The sequence below is a fragment of the Homalodisca vitripennis genome, chromosome 4, assembly GCF_021130785.1.
Source record: "Homalodisca vitripennis isolate AUS2020 chromosome 4, UT_GWSS_2.1, whole genome shotgun sequence".
NCBI lineage: Eukaryota > Metazoa > Arthropoda > Insecta > Hemiptera > Cicadellidae > Homalodisca > Homalodisca vitripennis.
The window spans coordinates 9,789,092-9,809,823 of NC_060210.1; the positions used below are offsets into that span (position 1 = coordinate 9,789,092).

The 20,732-nt window shown below is 35.4% G+C and overlaps 1 protein-coding gene across 3 annotated transcripts in view; it reads left to right on the forward strand.

The window, feature by feature from the left end:
- Nucleotides 1-20,732, forward strand: part of LOC124358944 (proteoglycan Cow) — a 507,126-nt gene that overhangs the window by 275,585 nt on the left and 210,809 nt on the right. For all 3 annotated transcript variants that reach the window (XM_046811223.1, XM_046811222.1, XM_046811221.1), the window contains exon 2: nt 1,181-1,244. In XM_046811223.1, the coding sequence (XP_046667179.1) occupies nt 1,181-1,244 (64 nt within the window). The remainder of the gene's footprint in view (nt 1-1,180; nt 1,245-20,732) is intronic.

The window sequence follows — 20,732 nt, forward strand, 5'->3', positions numbered from 1 at the left end:
GAAAAATTCAAAAGATGAACTTTGTGTTACTATTTAAAATCAAGTATTTTCAGTGGAGATAGCTGTCCAGATTGATCTAAAGAGAAAGGTTTACAGCGTTCACAAAAACAGAAATAAAAACAGACAAGCAGTTTATAATTGATATCCTGAACTTATTTACTTGAATGTTAATAGAGAATTCTCACACGTCATTGCGCATTGTTACCGTTATTGCCAATGAATTTATTCTCAGTAAAAGCATTCCTGCAATCGCGTTCGCAAACATTGCACATCCACTGGCCCAATCACGTAAAACTGTGGTTAGTGTTTGTTTGTAGCGCAACACTTTTAATAAAGCGGAGTCGCTTTATTGCGTCCTCTCTTTTTATTCACTTGTTTGTTCCAGAGCACGAGCTACATTTGAACGCCGTTATTGGTTCGTGTGATCATTGTTGGAATTCATTTGTTTTTTAACCAGTTTTGTGTCTTATTATCATCAATGTCGTGTGTTTTCGCAGACCGATGAGTATTCTAGCGTATATTACGGACTCAAGTACGGATTAAGTCTTATATTACAATCCAGTAAATGGACTTGTCCTCTCAAATTTATCCCGAAACATCTCAAAACTCTGAAACACCAGAGACACATAGACTACAAAAGAGGTATTTCTGGTTCACCCATCAAATATCCAGTGTAATCCAGATGGAGGTTCTATCATTGTCTCATCAGGTGCACAACTGAGTTCAATTCGATGTTTTAGACACGATTTTAAAGCACGGTGGAGCAACCGAGTCATGGTGGATTTCCATTCGGACACTTAACTAAGCAATTAACATTGGCAAGTGATCATAATAACAAAGATACAATACTATTTAGAACTTAGGCCAGTTGAAATATACAAGTTTCATAAATTATGTTGCAAAGCGTATTTTTAGAAAGGTATTCTTGAAGTAGTAGATTATCTCTGATTAAGCACAGACAGCTCCTGGAAACGGTTTGTGCCAGGATATGGAGTTGTAAGTTGGTTAAATGGCTGTCGCTGTGAAATTGCTGCAGGTTATGCATTTCTGCCAAGTGCTCTGTCAGTTCTCCTTGCTGCATTCTAGGTACAATGCTTTAATCGCAGTAAGAGCTGAATGTTTTTAAAACTATTTAAGGTCTGTCCTGAATAAAATAATAATTACCTGTTTTCCTTTCCAGGACGAATCCCGAGTTCTGAGCGGAAAGACGGGAGAGAAGAAACGATGGATTCATGACCCCAGCAGTAAGTACTACTATATATTTTATTTCACACTAGAAAGAAGTTAGATGTAATCCTTTACTTTGAAAAATGGAAAGACAGTCGCGTTACTGACCTACAGAAGTAACAACTTCTTTTAACGATCTGTGAATATATATTTGAAAAATTTACGATTCCCAATTATTAAATTATTAAATAGTATATTATTTATATTTTAAAATAATATGAGACACTCAATTGTTTAAAATAAATAAATACTTATAATTTCTATTGATTTTATACATATTTTTGTAATATTTTTTAAATTTCATATATTATAATGATCACTGACTTTCTCATTTCATTTCAGTTTTTCGTTTCACACATGAATACATTTTTATTACTATCTTTTGTATTAGTTTCTATAATTTGGTCAGTATCATTTTACCACAATCTCGTATTTCCGAAATAGTTACTTCATTTTCATTGAAATTATCTGGAATAACATCTTGCTAAATATCTTGTTGTACTTCTGTTTTTAACGTTTGACATTGTTAAATTTAATTTATTTATTAAAAATTAAATTAATGGTTTTGTCATTTATTCGGCCAAATCTGTATTAAAATCTATTTCTACGTAATTTAATTTTTGTAGTGAATATAATGTAAGGCCCAATGTACTTGAGTAAAGGTTATAATTATATTCAACATTAAGAATAATTTTTTCCCAAAATTATATTACACTACGGCTTTGTTAGCTAGAAAGGATCTAATCAATTTATTTAAATCCTTTTTTTTAATCTCGTCAGGACGAAAGTAGTAGTGAACTGGAATAACAATTAATATTAACGTTGAAATGCAATTTGGAATCTGCTGAGCTTTAAATACTGCGATGCAGTAAGTTAATACATTTTACGGTAGATTCATGAATAAATGAATTAGTAGTTCGTAGATTTATTCAAACAAGTATTTTATCATAAATTTTAGTCTGTGTAGTCACTTCTTTCGGTCAGTCCCGCTACTTGCCTTTCCATTCTCCCCCTCCCCCCCACCGAGAAAAACAAACATTAATAGCACCCCACAAGAAGTAGTCCTTCAATTAGTCTTGCTGTATATCATCTAGCCTTTAACATAATGTGTAGGCTAATCTAACAATTAACTTAACTCAATTCATCTTAAATTACTAAACAAAATAGGGTAGTTTTCTCCAAAAAATTCAACCGCAAGAAACGCAACTGAAGAGAGAGAACACAAAAGAGGTTGACATCTTCAACAATTCCCTCTTAACGAGGAAACATATGGAAAATCTCAAGAGTTGGAGGCATAGGCCCTTGGCTATACCGCGCTCATTCGTCAAACGCTGATCCATCTCGACGCTGATTGGCCCATTCTTCGTTGCTGATTCATGACGTCATCCATTGTTGCGTTTCCAATGTCTGCTTTATACGTTTGCTCATTTTTGTTTCGCTAGTGTAGGGGACGACTTTGTTTGGTATTCAAAAGTGTTAGATAAATTCAACAAAACAATAATTATACCCATTCATAGATGTCATAATCCAAGGAAGTTGATTTATTCGATTGCATTATGAATTGCATATGTATTAGGCATTGTATCCATTATAGTACGTCGTCTTTCAGAGGTTGGGCAGTTGAAGGAAATGGAGCTTACATTCACAACTGGTATTATATAACGTAGCTAGACTCTGGAGCTAACAATCAGAATTGGTATCACATAACGTAACTAGACTCTGTAGTTAACAATTAGAATTGGTATCACATAAATAGACTCTGGAGCTAACAATCAGAATTGGTATCACATAAATAGACTCTGGAGCTAACAATCAGAATTGGTATCACATAACGTAACTAGACTCTGGAGCTAACAATCAGAATTGGTATCACATAAATAGACTCTGGAGCTAACAATCAGAATTGGTATCACATAAATAGACTCTGGGGGCTAACATTCAGAATTGGTATCACATAACGTAGCTAGACTCTGGAGCTAACAATCAGAATTATTGGTATCACATAAATAGACTCTGGAGGTAACAATCAGAATTGGTATCACATAAATAGACACTGGGGGCTAACATTCAGAATTAGTATCACATAACGTAGATAGACTCTGGAGCTAACAATCAGAATTATTGGTATCACATAAATAGACTCTGGAGGTAACAATCAGAATTGGTATCACCTAAATAGACTCTGGGGGCTAACATTCAGAATTGGTATCACATAACGTAACTAGACTCTGTAGCTAACAATCAGAATTGGTATCACATAAATAGACTCTGGAGCTAACAATCAGAATTTGTATCACATAACGTAACTAGACTCTGTAGCAAACAATCAGAATTGGTATCACATAAATAGACTCTGGGGGCTAACATTCAGAATTGGAATCACATAACGTAACTAGACTCTGTAGCAAACAATCAGAATTGGTATCACATAAATAGACTCTGGAGCTAACAATCAGAATTGGTATCACATAAATAGACTCTGGGGGCTAACATTCAGAATTGGTATCACATAACGTAGCTAGACTCTGCAGTTAACAATCAGAATTGGTATCACATAAATAGACTGAGGAGGTAACAATCAGAATTGGTATCACCTAAATAGACTCTGGGGGCTAACATTCAGAATTGGTATCACATAACGTAGCTAGACTCTGGAGCTAAAAATCAGAATTAGTATCACATAACGTAACTAGACTCTGTAGCTAACAATCAGAATTGGTATCACATAAATAGACTCTGGAGCTAACAATCAGAATTGGAATCACATAACGTAACTAGACTCTGTAGCAAACAATCAGAATTGGTATCACATAAATAGACTCTGGAGCTAACAATCAGAATTGGTATCACATAAATAGACTCTGGAGCTAAAAATCAGAATTTGTATCACATAACGTAACTAGACTCTGTAGCTAATAGTCAGAATTGGTATCACATAAATAGACTCTGGGGGCTAACATTCAGAATTGGAATCACATAACGTAACTAGACTCTGTAGCAAACAATCAGAATTGGTATCACATAAATAGACTCTGGAGCTAACAATCAGAATTGGTATCACATAAATAGACTGAGGAGATAACAATCAGAATTGGTATCACATAAATAGACTCTGGGGGCTAACATTCAGAATTGGTATCACATAACGTAGCTAGCTAGACTCTAGAGCTAACAATCAGAATTGGTATCACATAACGTAACTAGACTCTGTAATAGTTATTTAATCATTTCTTTCTTCTTTGTTTTGCCCTTTATATAGTTTCATACTGTAAAATGCTTTAATTTTTTTCACCACCGCTTATCCGGTTCACAATTAAAAGCCTGCGGTATTTCAGTCTTTCTGTGGCGAGCTCTCTTCATCAATCATCAGAAGTTAAAACTAAACCAGTTCGACGTAACTGAATTTGGCCTCTAACAATCATGACAACTGAAGAACTGAAAATGTGTTTTTTTTATTTCATGAAATGAAAAATTTAACGTTTGCTATTTCTTGGAGTCTTTCAAGTAATACTGGCACGAATACCGACCGGTTGTGAGGTGGCTTGATTTACATATTATTACTGTTTATTTTTAAACACCAGGTGCGGAAAATGATTAGCCTTGACCCGGATCTCAAACCGGATTGGTCACTTTCAAGTGAGGAGGCGGTCATCCTGCTTACTGTATTATTGAGATCAATACATGAGAACTCAAATAAGCTCTGATTGATTTGTTAAGAGGTTATGATTAAAGTGAATAACAAAAATGCTGATATATCTCTTTCATGATACTCCAAAAGGGACATACAATCAATGCTGATGTATGACAAAACTGTATGAAATAAAGTTTCATTTTTTTGCATCGTTATCGGGAAAAGCCTCGGTTCTGTAAACAACAAACTCTGCTCAAATATGTTTTCGTCATAGTCCTTTCTATATGGGCTAAATCTAGTTATTTTTTAATTTAACTAGTAGTTTTTACATTAAATACAAATTATTTTCGATAGGCCTTGCTTTAGCTTTATTACCATGTCACTATCGATTAGAAAATTGTATTTTGAACACAAGATTTCAATATATTAAGTATTGCAATATGAAATAAAATAATATTTTGTCAAGTTTATGGAAATTAGTATGAAAACTACCGAAATTTGACGAGTTTATTTGTTTTCATCCAAAGTTTCAAGTCTTTCCCCAATCGTTCAATTTAGCCAGTGAATGAGCTCGTCAAAAAAATAACTCTAATAAGTAGCAGTGTGCTAAAGTCAAAGAGAAACGGATGAACATGAAGTATGTAATAGTAGCAACACTCGTTAATTTATGCACATTAAATTTTCGAAACAATTCAAACAAGTTCTCGGGACTACAATAACGAGGCGGTAACTGATTTTCCCTTCGTGATTCAAGAATATAAATATAAGAATATAAAAAGCTAGAAATATTGTACTGTAATTTATGTTTTTGGGACAATATGGAGCAGCTTTTAACGCAATAGAGTTAAGCCAAGTGACTTGGGAAAAGTGCTGTAGTAAATCGCGAGCTGTGCGTGACGGAGTCGGTCCCAACGAGAGCAAAGATAAGCGATGTAATACGTGAGATGGGTGTGGAGACACGTCTACGCTGATACCTGGCAACTGCTTGCACATAAACATACACTCTTCAGAGATAACGCTTGATATTGACTTGTTCTTATCGCTAATGCCTCTGCTGCATATTCATTTATGGAGCACTTCCGTTGTTCTGTTCACTTCCTCTGTTGAACCTTCATGTACTTGCGAGTGAACTATCTTCATAAACATAGTGTAGAATCTACAAGTGATGTAATACGTGAGATGGGTGTGGAGACACGTCTACGCTGATACCTGGCAACTGCTTGCACATAAACATACACTCTTCAGAGATAACGCTTGATATTGACTTGTTCTTATCGCTAATGCCTCTGCTGCATATTCATTCCTGGAGCACTTCCGTTGTTCTGTTCACTTCCTCTGTTGAACCTTCATGTACTAACGAGTGAACTATCTTCATAAACATAGTGTAGAATCTACAAGTGATGTAATACGTGAGATGGGTGTGGAGACACGTCTACGCTGATACCTGGCAACTGCTTGCACATAAACATACACTCTTCAGAGATAACGCTTGATATTGACTTGTTCTTATCGCTAATGCCTCTGCTGCATATTCATTCCTGGAGCACTTCCGTTGTTCTGTTCACTTCCTCTGTTGAACCTTCATGTACTTGCGAGTGAACTATCTTCATAAACATAGTGTAGAATCTACAAGTGATGTAATACGTGAGATGGGTGTGGAGACAAGTCTACGCTGATACCTGGCAACTGCTTGCACATAAACATACACTCTTCAGAGATAACGCTTGATATTGACTTGTTCTTATCGCTAATGCCTCTGCTGCATATTCATTTCTGGAGCACTTCCGTTGTTCTGTTCACTTCCTCTGTTTAACCTTCATGTACTAACGAGTGAACTACCTTCATAAACATAGTGTAGAATCTACAAGTGATGTAATACGTGAGATGGGTGTGGAGCCACGTCTACGCTGATACCTGGCAACTGCTTGCACATAAACATACACTCTTCAGAGATAACGCTTGATATTGACTTGTTCTTATCGCTAATGCCTCTGCTGCATATTCATTTATGGAGCACTTCCGTTGTTCTGTTCACTTCCTCTGTTGAACCTTCATGTACTTGCGAGTGAACTATCTTCATAAACATAGTGTAGAATCTACAAGTGATGTAATACGTGAGATGGGTGTGGAGACACGTCTACGCTGATACCTGGCAACTGCTTGCACATAAACATACACTCTTCAGAGATAACGCTTGATATTGACTTGTTCTTATCGCTAATGCCTCTGCTGCATATTCATTCCTGGAGCACTTCCGTTGTTCTGTTCACTTCCTCTGTTGAACCTTCATGTACTAACGAGTGAACTATCTTCATAAACATAGTGTAGAATCTACAAGTGATGTAATACGTGAGATGGGTGTGGAGACAAGTCTACGCTGATACCTGGCAACTGCTTGCACATAAACATACACTCTTCAGAGATAACGCTTGATATTGACTTGTTCTTATCGCTAATGCCTCTGCTGCATATTCATTTCTGGAGCACTTCCGTTGTTCTGTTCACTTCCTCTGTTTAACCTTCATGTACTAACGAGTGAACTACCTTCATAAACATAGTGTAGAATCTACAAGTGATGTAATACGTGAGATGGGTGTGGAGCCACGTCTACGCTGATACCTGGCAACTGCTTGCACATAAACATACACTCTTCAGAGATAACGCTTGATATTGACTTGTTCTTATCGCTAATGCCTCTGCTGCATATTCATTTATGGAGCACTTCCGTTGTTCTGTTCACTTCCTCTGTTGAACCTTCATGTACTTGCGCGTGAACTATCTTCATAAACATAGTGTAGAATCTACAAGTGATGTAATACGTGAGATGGGTGTGGAGCCATGTCTACGCTGATACCTGGCAACTGCTTGCACATAAACATACACTCTTCAGAGATAACGTTTGATATTGACTTGTTCTTATCGCTAATGCCTCTGCTGCATATTCATTTCTGGAGCACTTCCGTTGTTCTGTTCACTTCCTCTGTTTTATCTTCATGTACTAACGAGTGAACTACCTTCACGAACATAGTGACGAGTCTACAACGAATCGTTAACACGTGTATCTCATAAGGTACTCGTATTACACGTTGTTACGTCAAGTACTACTTAGAGATCATTCATTATAAACTGTACTAAGAAACAAATCTCTGAGGATGTTATTGTTCATACGTCAAAAACGGTAATTGGCTGAGCGCTAGTGTAGTGTATCACGGGGCTGGAGCATCGTATTACAGCGTATTACTCGAGAATGAACTTATGTATGTACTTGAAATTTTGCTTGAAGCTTCATTTTTTTATGTGGGCAACACCCAGTTCGAAGATGGTGCTTGCCACTCTGTTTGATTTTGCTGAGCGAGCATTTCCACAATTGTAAACAAACCGAGAGTACAATCGTAGGACATTTTAACATATCAATTTCGTTTTTACCTAGTCAAGAATGAGTTGCGCATGTCTAACCATGAAATTTGGCTGAATGTCATCATTGCAGTCTATTATTCAGTATAATGTACCTTTGTCTGCTTGAGGCACATAAAGATTTCTTATCTGTATTTCCGACTGTCGTGTATCTCAAGAATGAAACGAGTTATAGTTTTAAAGGTTTGCATGCAACCCTAGCGTAGTTTGTTACGCGACACGTGCTGTGGCGTACTCCTGCCCTGATATTCTTAGACTGTCATTAATATCTAACTCACCAGCTCAATTTGACACCATTAATAGTCGTCCTGAGCTGAGCTTTTCTGGTAGGACGAGATTCAATGACTTATTAACAGGAATAATCTATTCTCTTATTATTCTTAAACTTTTATTACTCAAATGTATTCTGGGATTATTCAGTGCACTTGAATTGATAAATTGCTTGCTTACTTAGTCTTATAATAGAGTGGTCTGTTGTTACCTAGATAGGTACTGTTTTAGTTTACACCATTTTTACGTTTTTTTTTTTTGCCATCTTCAACCCATAATGGTTTTCTCTCGTTTAGTGGTATTTTACCATATATTTGAAATAAATAAGCAGTTAATTTCACCTATAATCTTAATAAAATCCCAGTTTACGAAAAAGTGCATGTTTCGTAGCAGGTTTGTTAAGGTTGCACGCAATTCAAAAAGGTTAGCTAACGCTCAGCCAATCTCAATGGAATAATATGTACCATCGTCGAACTTAATGTTGCTTATATAGAGATAAGGCTTTATACAAAATATTAAGTCTATAGGTCTGCTCATCTTTGAGATATCATCCACAGACAGTGAGATAGGCAGGCATAAATTACATTTTTCCAACCCCTCGAATGATAGGTTTCGCTGACTCTTAGCCAATAAAATGGTTCGTATTTAATTCCGTTTAAAATATTATTATTAATCCAAAAAATACTAGCTTTTTTAAAACTACGGTACACTGCTTATGTCTAAATCTTTCCAAGAAAATGCGATTCGAAGGACCTCTCCCACCTGACGAAGAGGATAGATTCCAATCCTCGAGACGTTGGGTTATATTCCTTTTGGAACAATGGGGAATGTCCGAAATCCAGTTACCGTATCCTTTCGATTTGATTAGATATATTCTTATGGTAATTCTATGAACAGCATTATAATTAGTGGTATATATATATATATATATATATATATATATATATATATATATATATATATACGTCAAATTGTATAAATGGCAATAGCCTTATTAAATTTAAATAACAATTGAATCACAAAAAGTACTTGCTCCGCCGGGAGCATTGAAAACTCCAAATTAGTAGATTATCGATGTATTAAAGGATTTACGGGACACTTGGAAATGTACTTAAATATAATAAATATAAAATTGAGCGCTGGTTATAGTTTCATATAACCCTTTAACACTTATTTTGGAACAATTGTTTACATGAACGAGGTACACTGTTCGTTCTCGAACAGCTAGTCTTTAGCAACTAAAACGAGAACGATTTGAGACAAGAAAATTGGGGGTGATTTTGGGGCTATTTGAAAGGGCCGTTAAACAGGAAACTGCTCCGTCAACGTGTGGACCCTGTTATGGGGAGGGGGTTGAGACGGGGTGGTTGTTGGGATGATGAAACCTTCCTTTATTTAAGCTCTATTCACCACAATTCTTAATGTCTGTTCATGAAAAGCCCCAACAATTTACTCGACTTTTGTTTTATTTTCTCATTCATAAATAAAATCTTACGCTTATGCAAACCTAATGTATCTACGTTTTGTATTATTTTTAAGGAAAAACACGTTACCATTATGCGATGCATGTATTTAATTTTAATTGAAGTAAAAAACGGAATTTTTTAACTTTACCTTCATTTCATTTCACTTAGAATAATGAGTGAGAATATCCATTCTAAAAAAGCCTATTCTCACTCATTATTCTAAGTGAAATGAAATTTTAAAGTAGTATTATACTTACAGTAGTAATATATTAATGATCCAGTCAATGCAATAACTTACACTAGGTTATTCATTTTTTTAAAGATCCATTTACATTTATTTGGTTTCTCAGAGTTTCCCGTAAAGTCCGAAATTACCCTTATCGAAGCGCTTAAACAAACGCAATTTAGATGTCGAAGATATTGACTCGACGCGACGCGACGTCTCCCCGGAGCTGACTAATACTGTTGACTCTACGCTAGTTTGATACAGTTATAACGACGTTCGTTAACCTTTTGTGCCACGGTTATCGTAGTCTTATTCTTCTTCTTTCTTTATTCTACAAACTTCGGATTAAAATGTCGTGGAAAAGTTTGGATCTCTTGGGATAAAATTTTAAACAATTCATCCTGCAGCTCAAAACCGCTGTGAATCAGTGATAAGAGCGAATCTCCTAGCGTATGTAATCGATCCACTTATGACCAATACCGACTGTATTGGATAATAAAGTCGATGAGTCATCTTACGTTTTGGTAAAGTTTGTTTATCTTTGGAAACAATTTTAAAGCAACTTAATCGTCTCAACTATTCAATAACTGTTATAATAAATTAAATTCATTCCTTGTGATTTTTAATAATCACAGTCCAATAATGTTTTTAAGGAAAACTGTAGTAAATTTTCAAAACTCAACTAAAAATTGAAGTGTTAAATTTTAGGGATTTCAAATCATTATAACTGCAATAACTAAAATAACACACAAAACCGAATTTTAACAGTTATACGACTTAAATAATTATTAATAAAGAAATACGAGTAAATTACATAAACAGCAAATTTTCATCAGCTAAAGTGTAGAATTTTTGTAAATTTGAACAAACAACGCTATTCATCTTATAATTAACTCGTTTGGTTTCCTTAGTTAAATTAAATTTGTTAAAATTATTACGTTTTACTAGTTTTTGGATGTACCATTTGGGTAGATTTCTTTTATTTTTATTATGTCGAATCGCATTTCCACTAAATGGTCTTTCAGATTTTAATGTTAAATATTAAACCGATAATTAGTCATTACTATCTTTAAAATAGTGTTTGTTTGGTAATATACAGTTTAATAATCTTTGGGGCAAAATTTACTGCTTAATTAATATATTAGATTGTTTTGTGCAATCAATATTACAAGAGAATATTATTTTCGGATTCTGAATTTAGAAACCGTTTACAAACGCTGTATATATTTTGAACTATCAACAACACAGGCATTCAATGGACAGTAGACGTAAAGAACTATGGAAACCAGCGAAAAACGTGTATACAAAAGTCTGTCGGAGCGTAACACATTCTACTCTCAGAGGGGCAAAACGGTAAAGAATAATGCTGCTACAACTCGACGTATGCTCCATGTTCTTACATGAGTTACACTGTACTAGAAAGTGACGTACGAGGATATAGAAAATTAATTCGGGGAGAGCGGGGGCTCACAAACTGGGTGGATTAGGAAGTATTGAAAACCCTCCCAACAATAAGGACTCGGAAAATCTTCCTTTGGGAAATTTTTGAACTTGAAAACCTTACATTTACATTCTGGCTTAAAAAACCACTGGATGAAATTTTGTTGCCTTTCAAAATGTTGGGTCGGCTAGAGCATTCTGAACCCTCTTTTATATACGCCCATACTACCAGCTGGCTACCTAGGCACTAAGTAATATGCCTAGAAATCACAGGTATCTGTAGAATTAAGTTAGCTGCACACAACGTACAGGATCTTGATTATGGCCTCCGAAACTCAATTTCCGGCTAAGACCGGATGGTAAGTCAAAATCAAATCAAATCAAATCATATTTTATTGCATTTTTTGCAATTTTTACATTGCATTGCAAATGTCAGTAAATCATTTTGTAAATAGTTTACACATGCCAAAGTTAAGGCACTCACACATGCATCCAAACCAACACTTCCACACATTCACCTAAGCACACTCTCACTGACTCCAGATCCTATGCCTCTCATAAATCCTAGCGGCTCATCATGAATTCATCGACAGAGTAGAACGCTCTAGACACCAATAGGCGTTTTATACGAGTTTTGAATTGGTTTTTATTGTTGGAGTTCTTTATACTTTCCGGGAGCTTATTGATTAATCTGACATCAACTTGTTGTGGCAGATGCTGCGTAAGCGTCAGCCTGTGCTGTTGGGCTCGATAGTTGTCCCTGCCTCTGGTTTCATATTGGTGAATGTCCTCACCGCGGACCATACTGCATTTTGATTTGCAATACATGATCACGTCGTATATATAGAGGCAGGGCAATGTCAGAAATTCAAGCTCCCTAAAAGATTCCCTGCATGACTCTCTGTAATTTAACTTTCCAATTATTCTGACAGCCTTTTTTTAGAGTCTAAAGACTCGCTCAAATTTGTTTTTGGCACAGCCTCCCCAAAGTCTCACTCCATACGCAAAGTGTGGGTGAATTAGGCCATAGTAGGCCATTTTTAGAACTTTAGGGGAACATAGCTTTGCTAGGTGGCGCAAGACGTATATGCCTGCTGGAATTTTAGCACACATATTGTCGACATGGTCATCCCAGGTCAATCCTCTGTCAAGGAACAATCCTAGAATCTTTGTGGAGTATGTTTCCTCTAAAAGGACATCATCCACAAATACAGCTGGCCGCTCTGAAAGCTCATTTTGCCTAAGGCAGAAATGTACAACATTCGATTTGGATTGGTTTGTTTCCAAGTTCATTTCAGCAAAGTATTGAATGCAGGAATTGAGTTCTATGAACGTTGTGACTTCCAGTTCTTGCAATGTTTTGCTTTTAAAACAGAGAGTCGTGTCGTCAGCATACTGAACAAGTTTTCCATGCTGGATCACAGAATTCAGTCTACTGACATAAATCAGGAATAAAAGAGGCCCAAGAATAGATCCCTGAGGGACACCATGAGGCACTTTAATTTTGTTTGATGAGACGTTCGAAATCTCCACTGTCTGATCTCGCTCCTTTAAGTAGGAGGCTAGCCATAACCGCGGAAGCCCCCGAACGTCACATCTCTCCAACTGGTGCAACAGTGTCTCATGACGCACACGGTCAAATGCTTTGGAAAGGTCAAGAAATATGCTAAGCACATGTTCTCGCCTCTCCAATCCATCGACAACATTGTCCAAAAGGTTATTCACGGCATCGATTGTGGATATGTAAGTTAATGATGAGGGTAGTTAAAACAATACTGTTCAATAGCATGGCTGTCATATTTCGTTTATCATCTAAAAGTACAATTTTGTATCAGGTCAGTTTTCGAAAACATTTATTTGTAAATAATTTGAATTAAAATCAATAAGTACTTTGTTATTAGTTTTAATAGCTCTTCGAATGTCTTTAGGGCCTAACTTCCAAAAACGTCTCAAACTTCCGACTTTCAGCTGAGATACACAATAATTGCACTTAATTTGACATTTATTATCATGTTTTCGGCGGAATGTTGTGTTTAAGCTCTGCCATTTATAGGTCAATTAGGCTCCATAAGCATAAATTTATTCAGTTGGACAGTGCTATCCCAAAATTGAAAACTCTAAACGCCACTGCCCACTGATACGGGTGTAATGGGTAATATCATCAAAGGAAGGTATTCACTAACTAACCACATCTGCTGCTAATGAATAGTCTATCATAACTAAGCCGTACTTTGGAAACAACAGATAAGTTAACTAAGTTGTATGCGGTACATTACCAAGAAGGCGACTCATTTCTCAGATACATACTAGATGATTCCCCCAACTTCCCTACATAGGATTGGATAGGCTACCTGATACCATGCACGACATGCAGCTCTGGCGGTCAACTTCTACCGCGAAGCTAATAGAAAGGCATACAGCAGCCCATTGGGGCAGATAAACCAAAATAAGGTAGTGAAGGAAAAACAGTAAATTGTAATTCCCAAAACATGCGACATTACTTCCAAATTCCTTACTTCCTCTGTGCTCTAAATCTTTATTGATATCATTATATACCTACAATACGACTGCTATTGTTATAGAAGATAACAGTTTTATTACTGTTATTCGATTATTAAGTTATACTATTTTTTTTTATTTGTTGTAAACCAATTGTTGTTGTGATATATATATATATATATATATATATATATATATATATATATATATACACGAGTATATACACATACACATGTGTGTGTGTGTGTGCGTGCGTGCGTGTGCGTGCGTGCATGCGTGTGTGTGCGTGCGTGCGTGCGTGCGCGTGCGTGCGTGCGCGTGTGTGTGTGCGTGCGTGCGTGCGTGTGTGTGTGTGTGCGTGCGTGTGCGTGTGTGCGTGCGTGCGTGCGTGCGTGCGTGCGTGTGTGCGTGCGTGCGTGTGTGTGTGTGTGTGTGTGTGTGTGTGTGTGTGTGTGTGTGTGTGTGTGTGTGTGTGTGTGTGTGTGTGTGTGTGTGTGTGTGTGTGTGTGTGTGTGTTTATGTAGGTGTGATAATGCTCAAAGGTTTTTTGCGTTATTCAATGTTGTTGTTTTTTCTTTCTTTTATTTTTTTACTTGTTGTATTTATTATTGCTATCTTACTACGCCATACACACTTGAATTTCCTTTTGCAGAGTGTTATAATTAACCTCAATATTAGCTTTAATTTATGTAAAGCAAATCAATATTTGTATAAGGCATTATAAGTACAGTACATTATATAACTTTTGTTATTTACTCACAATTGTTAATGTATATACTTGTATTGTGATGTTAACAGTTTAGTTAGTTCTAATGTTTTTTATTTGTATTTATTTTATTTTTATGCACTTTAGAAAACGCAGTAGCCGCTGAAGGAATAAATAACGTTTTATTAACAAATATCCAAGAAATTATTTTTTAATTTGCACGTAGGTTTTAAAATTTTGAATTTTTTTTAAATAAATTAAGAGCCGTAGGTAACACATTTTGAACCTAAGTATACTTTTTGAGCATCTACAATCGATAAATTTGAAACATTAAATTAAACTACTTTCGTATTTTTGAGGCCATTATGTTTGCCTCTCATGCGCAAAACATTTCGCAAGGTGCTCCATTTTATTCCTGTACATTGCAAGGGCCAACACAAAACACTTTATGGACCTTACAAATCTACAGGGAGATATAAAATATCGCCGAACATAAAGAACACTGTCTCAAGGGATTCCGACTGTCTAGAGATATCCTGTGCTTGTGTGCCCCCGTATAATTCTCACCTCTGCTCCTTTTCCAAAATATCATGATTCATGTTACTGTACTTCTCTGATCAACACAAGGTAAAACAACACGTGTTGCAACAGACTTTGCCGATGGTACATACAGAGGTGTCCTATGAACAGATACACCTAAAAACAATCAAACAAAAAAGAAGTTGACACGAAAATGACGCGTCATAGAACTCGTTCTTGTAGAAATTAGGCATCATGCAAAATTTAAAGTCTACATATGAATATTTCACGACATATCTTTCAACGTGAAAAGTTCAGATTGTTTTCATTAATTGGGTTTCATATCAATGTGTAATATACAAGTTAATATATACAATTATGTTGAATGTGTTGGTATAGTTAGGCTATACATATATATTCGCTAAAGCTCAGCCAACAATAAGTACACCTTAATGCATATACAGCAGTTATACAACTACTGACTTGTGAGTACAATAAAGAAACATTGATTTGTAAATAATACAAATTAAAATCAATAAATACGTTGGTATTCGTTTTAATAGCACTTCTAATAGACTTTTAGGGCGAATACTTCCAAAAACATTACAAACTTCTGACTTTCAGCTGTGATATACTTTCGCAGAAGCTGCTAGTAGTCATCTGCAATTAAAGCTCTTGTTTATAGACAACAGTTGGGTTGCCTCAGGGTTCCATCAACTCCAATTTCCCTTGTTTATAGATGTAGTATTTGATAGCTCTTCCGACATGGAATTGAATTGTACAGTGGATTTGGATCCCTCAACAGTCAGTTTATTAGTAACCTTGTTTATAGAAAACTGCCGGGCAGCCTCGGGGTTCCATCAACTTCAATTTCCCTTGTTTATAGATGTAGTATTTGATAGCTCTTCCGACATGGAATTGAAATGTACATTGGATTTGGAACCGTCCTCAACAGTCAGTGTATAAGTAAACACGTTGATAGAAAACTGCCGGGCAACCTCGGGGTTCCATCAACTTCATGGATTTATAGATTTCATTATTTATAGATCTAGTATTTGATAGCTCTTCCGACATGGAATGGAAATGTTGAGAGGATTTGGACTTCTCGACAGTTAGTTTTAGTTAGTGAAGTCCATCATACGGCTTTTGAAATTCTTAAGAAGTTGCAATCGGCTTTTGGTTAAGTTAAATTTTTTATTACAGTGTTATTGCCTATTGAATCATTTTTCCTGACGACAGTAAAAGTAAGCATAAGTTTTGGCCAAAAGATGAATAGTAGGTATTTGAATTAAGATATTACAAGTATTTTGTATGCAGGCCTATAAAACGGTTGTAGGTAGATAGAAATGTAAACGTTTTTCATTATTTATCAGAACCACAACTTGAAGTTACGACCTCCTACTTTGCACCTAATGAAACAATGAGATTATTATTCACCTAGATTACACTATATTTTGTAGTCAATGTGTTTCTGAAACCATGTAAAGAGTTAATTTTGGACTTCTTCGTCGCCTACTTCCTTGTGAATCTCTTCAGACGAACTTGGATCCAAATTCTCTGAGTTAATTCTGTGACAGTGACACGTTCCAGACGCTGCACTAAAAGGAAGGTGAAATGGAGCTAATCTCAACATTCACATTTAACCAACTCTCCCAACCATGGCTACATTATGTTTAGAGAAATTAAAAGGATGCTTCACACCCAATCGTAACTTAACCTGCAATGTTTTCGTATTTTTTGTGATTAAACAACTCTTTTGAGGAATATTTAAAATATTTTCATCTGTAGAAGAGTAAAGTTTTACCGTTTCATTTTTGTATCGAATACGTCTATACAATTTCTTATGCGAATATTACTATTTATTTTCAACAACTTTTTTTGGAAGACTTTTAATACTGGTATAAAATAAATCGTTTGAATCATGGTATGTGTCATATGGTTCAAGACATAATTAAATTTTTGCCGAAGGGAATAAATGCTCGTCCCAACCCGGATATGAGTGTGATGGTGTCGGATCACGAAGAGACTCAGGAAATTAAACTGAACAGTCGAGAGATGAATGTATTGTTCAGACATGTTGTGTGTGGGAGCATTGTTCAAGTCATAAGTTTTAGTTAAAATTGATAGAATTGTTTCTGTGATACGCCCCCACGTACACTTTTTGGTTTCCCTTCGGCAAACATAATTTTGTATTGTAATAATTAGATTATATACACTTTTGTTTTTACAAGCAATGTGTAGTTTTCTTGTTAAAATAACTTCATTTAGATTTAGCACTTTACAGTTTTTTCGCTGTAGAGACGTTACACAACTGTAAAGATTCAGAATAAACCTTTGGGTTATAAAGAATAATAAACAATAAGGACAAGAATACGGTTCGGTTATGAAATAAAGACAATTTTCCCATCTGGAGATACTATGGCTTAGAATGACTGGGTTGAACATACATTCGAGACTAAAATGAACAATGGAGGAGACAATTTAGACCAAATGGCTCAGAAATTAGGATGTTCCAAGGATTGTTGTGATCTTGGATTCAATGATAAATGAAGCTGGAAGATAAAGACTGGTGGAGCCCAAAACAATTTGGATTCAGAAGCCTGGGGTTCTTTGAGGCGAAAAGAGAGCTCCTAATCATAATATTTGATGCCCCGTGTTCTAAGTAGAATCCACTTCAAAATGTCTGAATAGAAGAGAAACTTAGAACATTGTCAATCTAAAGAACGAACTGTGTGGTGAAACGGAGAGGAAATTAAGAGGACCTCGAAAAATCAGTAGGGCTGGAAAATCATAGTTTTTGTTTTCTCTGTTAACTATGCTGCAGTGTTTTGAAATTTCTTCTTTTTTTATCGTGTGTTAAAACTATATTTCGTACTTCCCGTCCTAATTTCAAGGGGCTATGTACAACTATGTAAATTTTGTTACGAACCGCATGGGTTTGTATAAAAGGAAGGAGCTTATGGGGCTCAAGCACCTCTAAAATTTTGAAAGGGAAATATTTAAATTTTGCCCACTAGTAACACATTTACGAGAACTAAAACTAAAAAATTTTCAGAGAGAAGATTTCCGAGCCCCAGTTTTTGAGAAATAAGCTATCCCTTCTTGAATCCCTCACTGTATCAGCCTCCTCCAAAATAAACTTCTTCATACGTTACTCACGTACCTGATTTTGCAATGTATCGTTTCAAATTAAAATGCTAATTAGATGTAAAGATGGTTTCGAGTAGATAATACAAATCAAATTTATATAAGACGATCTGTATTAATATTAATGAGAGGCAGATATCCTAGCTCCAGGCACAGCGCGCTAGATGTGATGGTTAGTCAGGAACAGGTCTGCAGGGAATATCCCGGGCTCAAAACAATCCCTGGGGTATCCCTTGTAATCAACAATATATCAATCGATCCCCGATTTACATTGTGCCAGCATTTTTTATCAATCGCAATTTTTATAAAAAGCGAGATTTTTAAAATAAAACACAGTATAACAATAACACATTTAAAACAACGTTTTCAATAGTCAATAAATTATTTATAATTTTAATATTTGTAGAGTAACATAGTTTGTACTATGAGTTTGGTATTTAGGTTAACAGTTAAAAAGTCAATTTCCTTATATATGTGGGAATATAATTTGTTAAATTATAGACCAATTTCAACTTTACAAATCTGCCACAAAATTGTACAATGAATTATTAGTAAAAAACATTTACTACCTTATAAACAATTCTCTAAAAGTAAACATGAATTCGTTCACCAATATTCAATTTCCTTATCACTCTCAGTGATCTAAAAATAATAAATCAAAAATAATTTCATCTGTGCAATATAAACTAACGTAACGAAATTCTTGAGTAGCATCATTATGTATAGTTTTTTATTAGTTCAATCACTTGTGGCGTTCCACAAGGTTGTATTTTATAACCAATATTATTTTAAAATTTATAATTTATCTTTAAACAATTTTAATTGCTCTTGATGTTACAAGGTTTGCTAGTTAGAACCCAGAAGAAGTTTCTTCTGGGTTTTCATATGAACAAGTGTAGTTTGCATATGCTTTAAATGCATGATTATAACTATCCTAACGTGGTATGGCTATATAGATATTTGTTTTAGCATTATACAGATGAATCATCTTTACTTTCATTTGAAGAATGCACTGCATTCATAATTAGGACTAGTAAACAAAGAAAATAAAAATGGAACTGCAGTCACATGTCATGGTTACAGCATTGATAATAAGATCAACCGGATTATTTGTATGCAAAAGGCTTCGAACTGTGGGGATGCACTTTACCGTCTTGCCAAGGTCTGTATCCAAGAAGTTTTATGGTTATTATACTTGTTACTTGTTACATATGCAATCAATTCATAAAATATGGTCACCAGACTATTCCAAGTGTTTCACCAACAGTATTAGTGTTTATGAATGACTGCAGTGCTCGTCAGTCTCCTTTTGGAGCTCGTAATTCTTAATTCGGGTTGAGATGTGTTATTCATATGATCAGCTGAATGGACGATACGCATGGGGTTGGACGTCGTAGTTATGAATACTTATTATTTAGGATTTTTAAATTTACTTTTAAGTTTAATTGTGGCAATTACAACCTATAAACACCACTTTTATATGTTAAAATAAAATAATGTCTTGCCATGTTGCTGCAAAAATAGAATGTTAATTAACTAAAATGATATCTTGAGCAAGGGGGGAAGCTGTTGGATCAAATGTTCTTTAGAATTTAGCCTACGTATTTAATCATCTAATAAATCTGTAAAATGAATTCCTTTCATTTTGATGTCGACTCATACAACGCGAGGTCATTATCTTCGCTCAACATCGCAGGTGTAGTGACGAAAAGGATCAAAGTATTCCTCAAAGAAGAATCACTACTTGCACTACAATAGTTCAGCAAAATATTTTTTATTGTAAAGTTTTTGTGTAGTTTACTTCTCTCTTAGTATAGTGTCTGATATCTGATGTTGACTAGACTCTTGAAGTCTGGAATTGTGTTCATCAGAAGAGATTCAAAAACGTTTGTGGCTAAGATACGAACTCTTTACATCGTTCCGACATCAGGGTATAGTATAATCGATGTAATCTAGGTGACGAGGTATTCTCGTTGTCTCATCAGGTGCACGATTAAGAGCACAGTGACATTTTAGACACGATGTCTAAGCGCGATGTAGCAACCAAGTTTTCTATATTTATCTTATTCTAACTTATTGTGTGAAGAGTTAGAGTTATCTCTGGTTCACTTTCCTCTTAGTGACTCCTGGAATCTGAAGTCATGTTCGTCTGAACAGATTTAAAAAAGATCGGCAATGAAGGAGCTG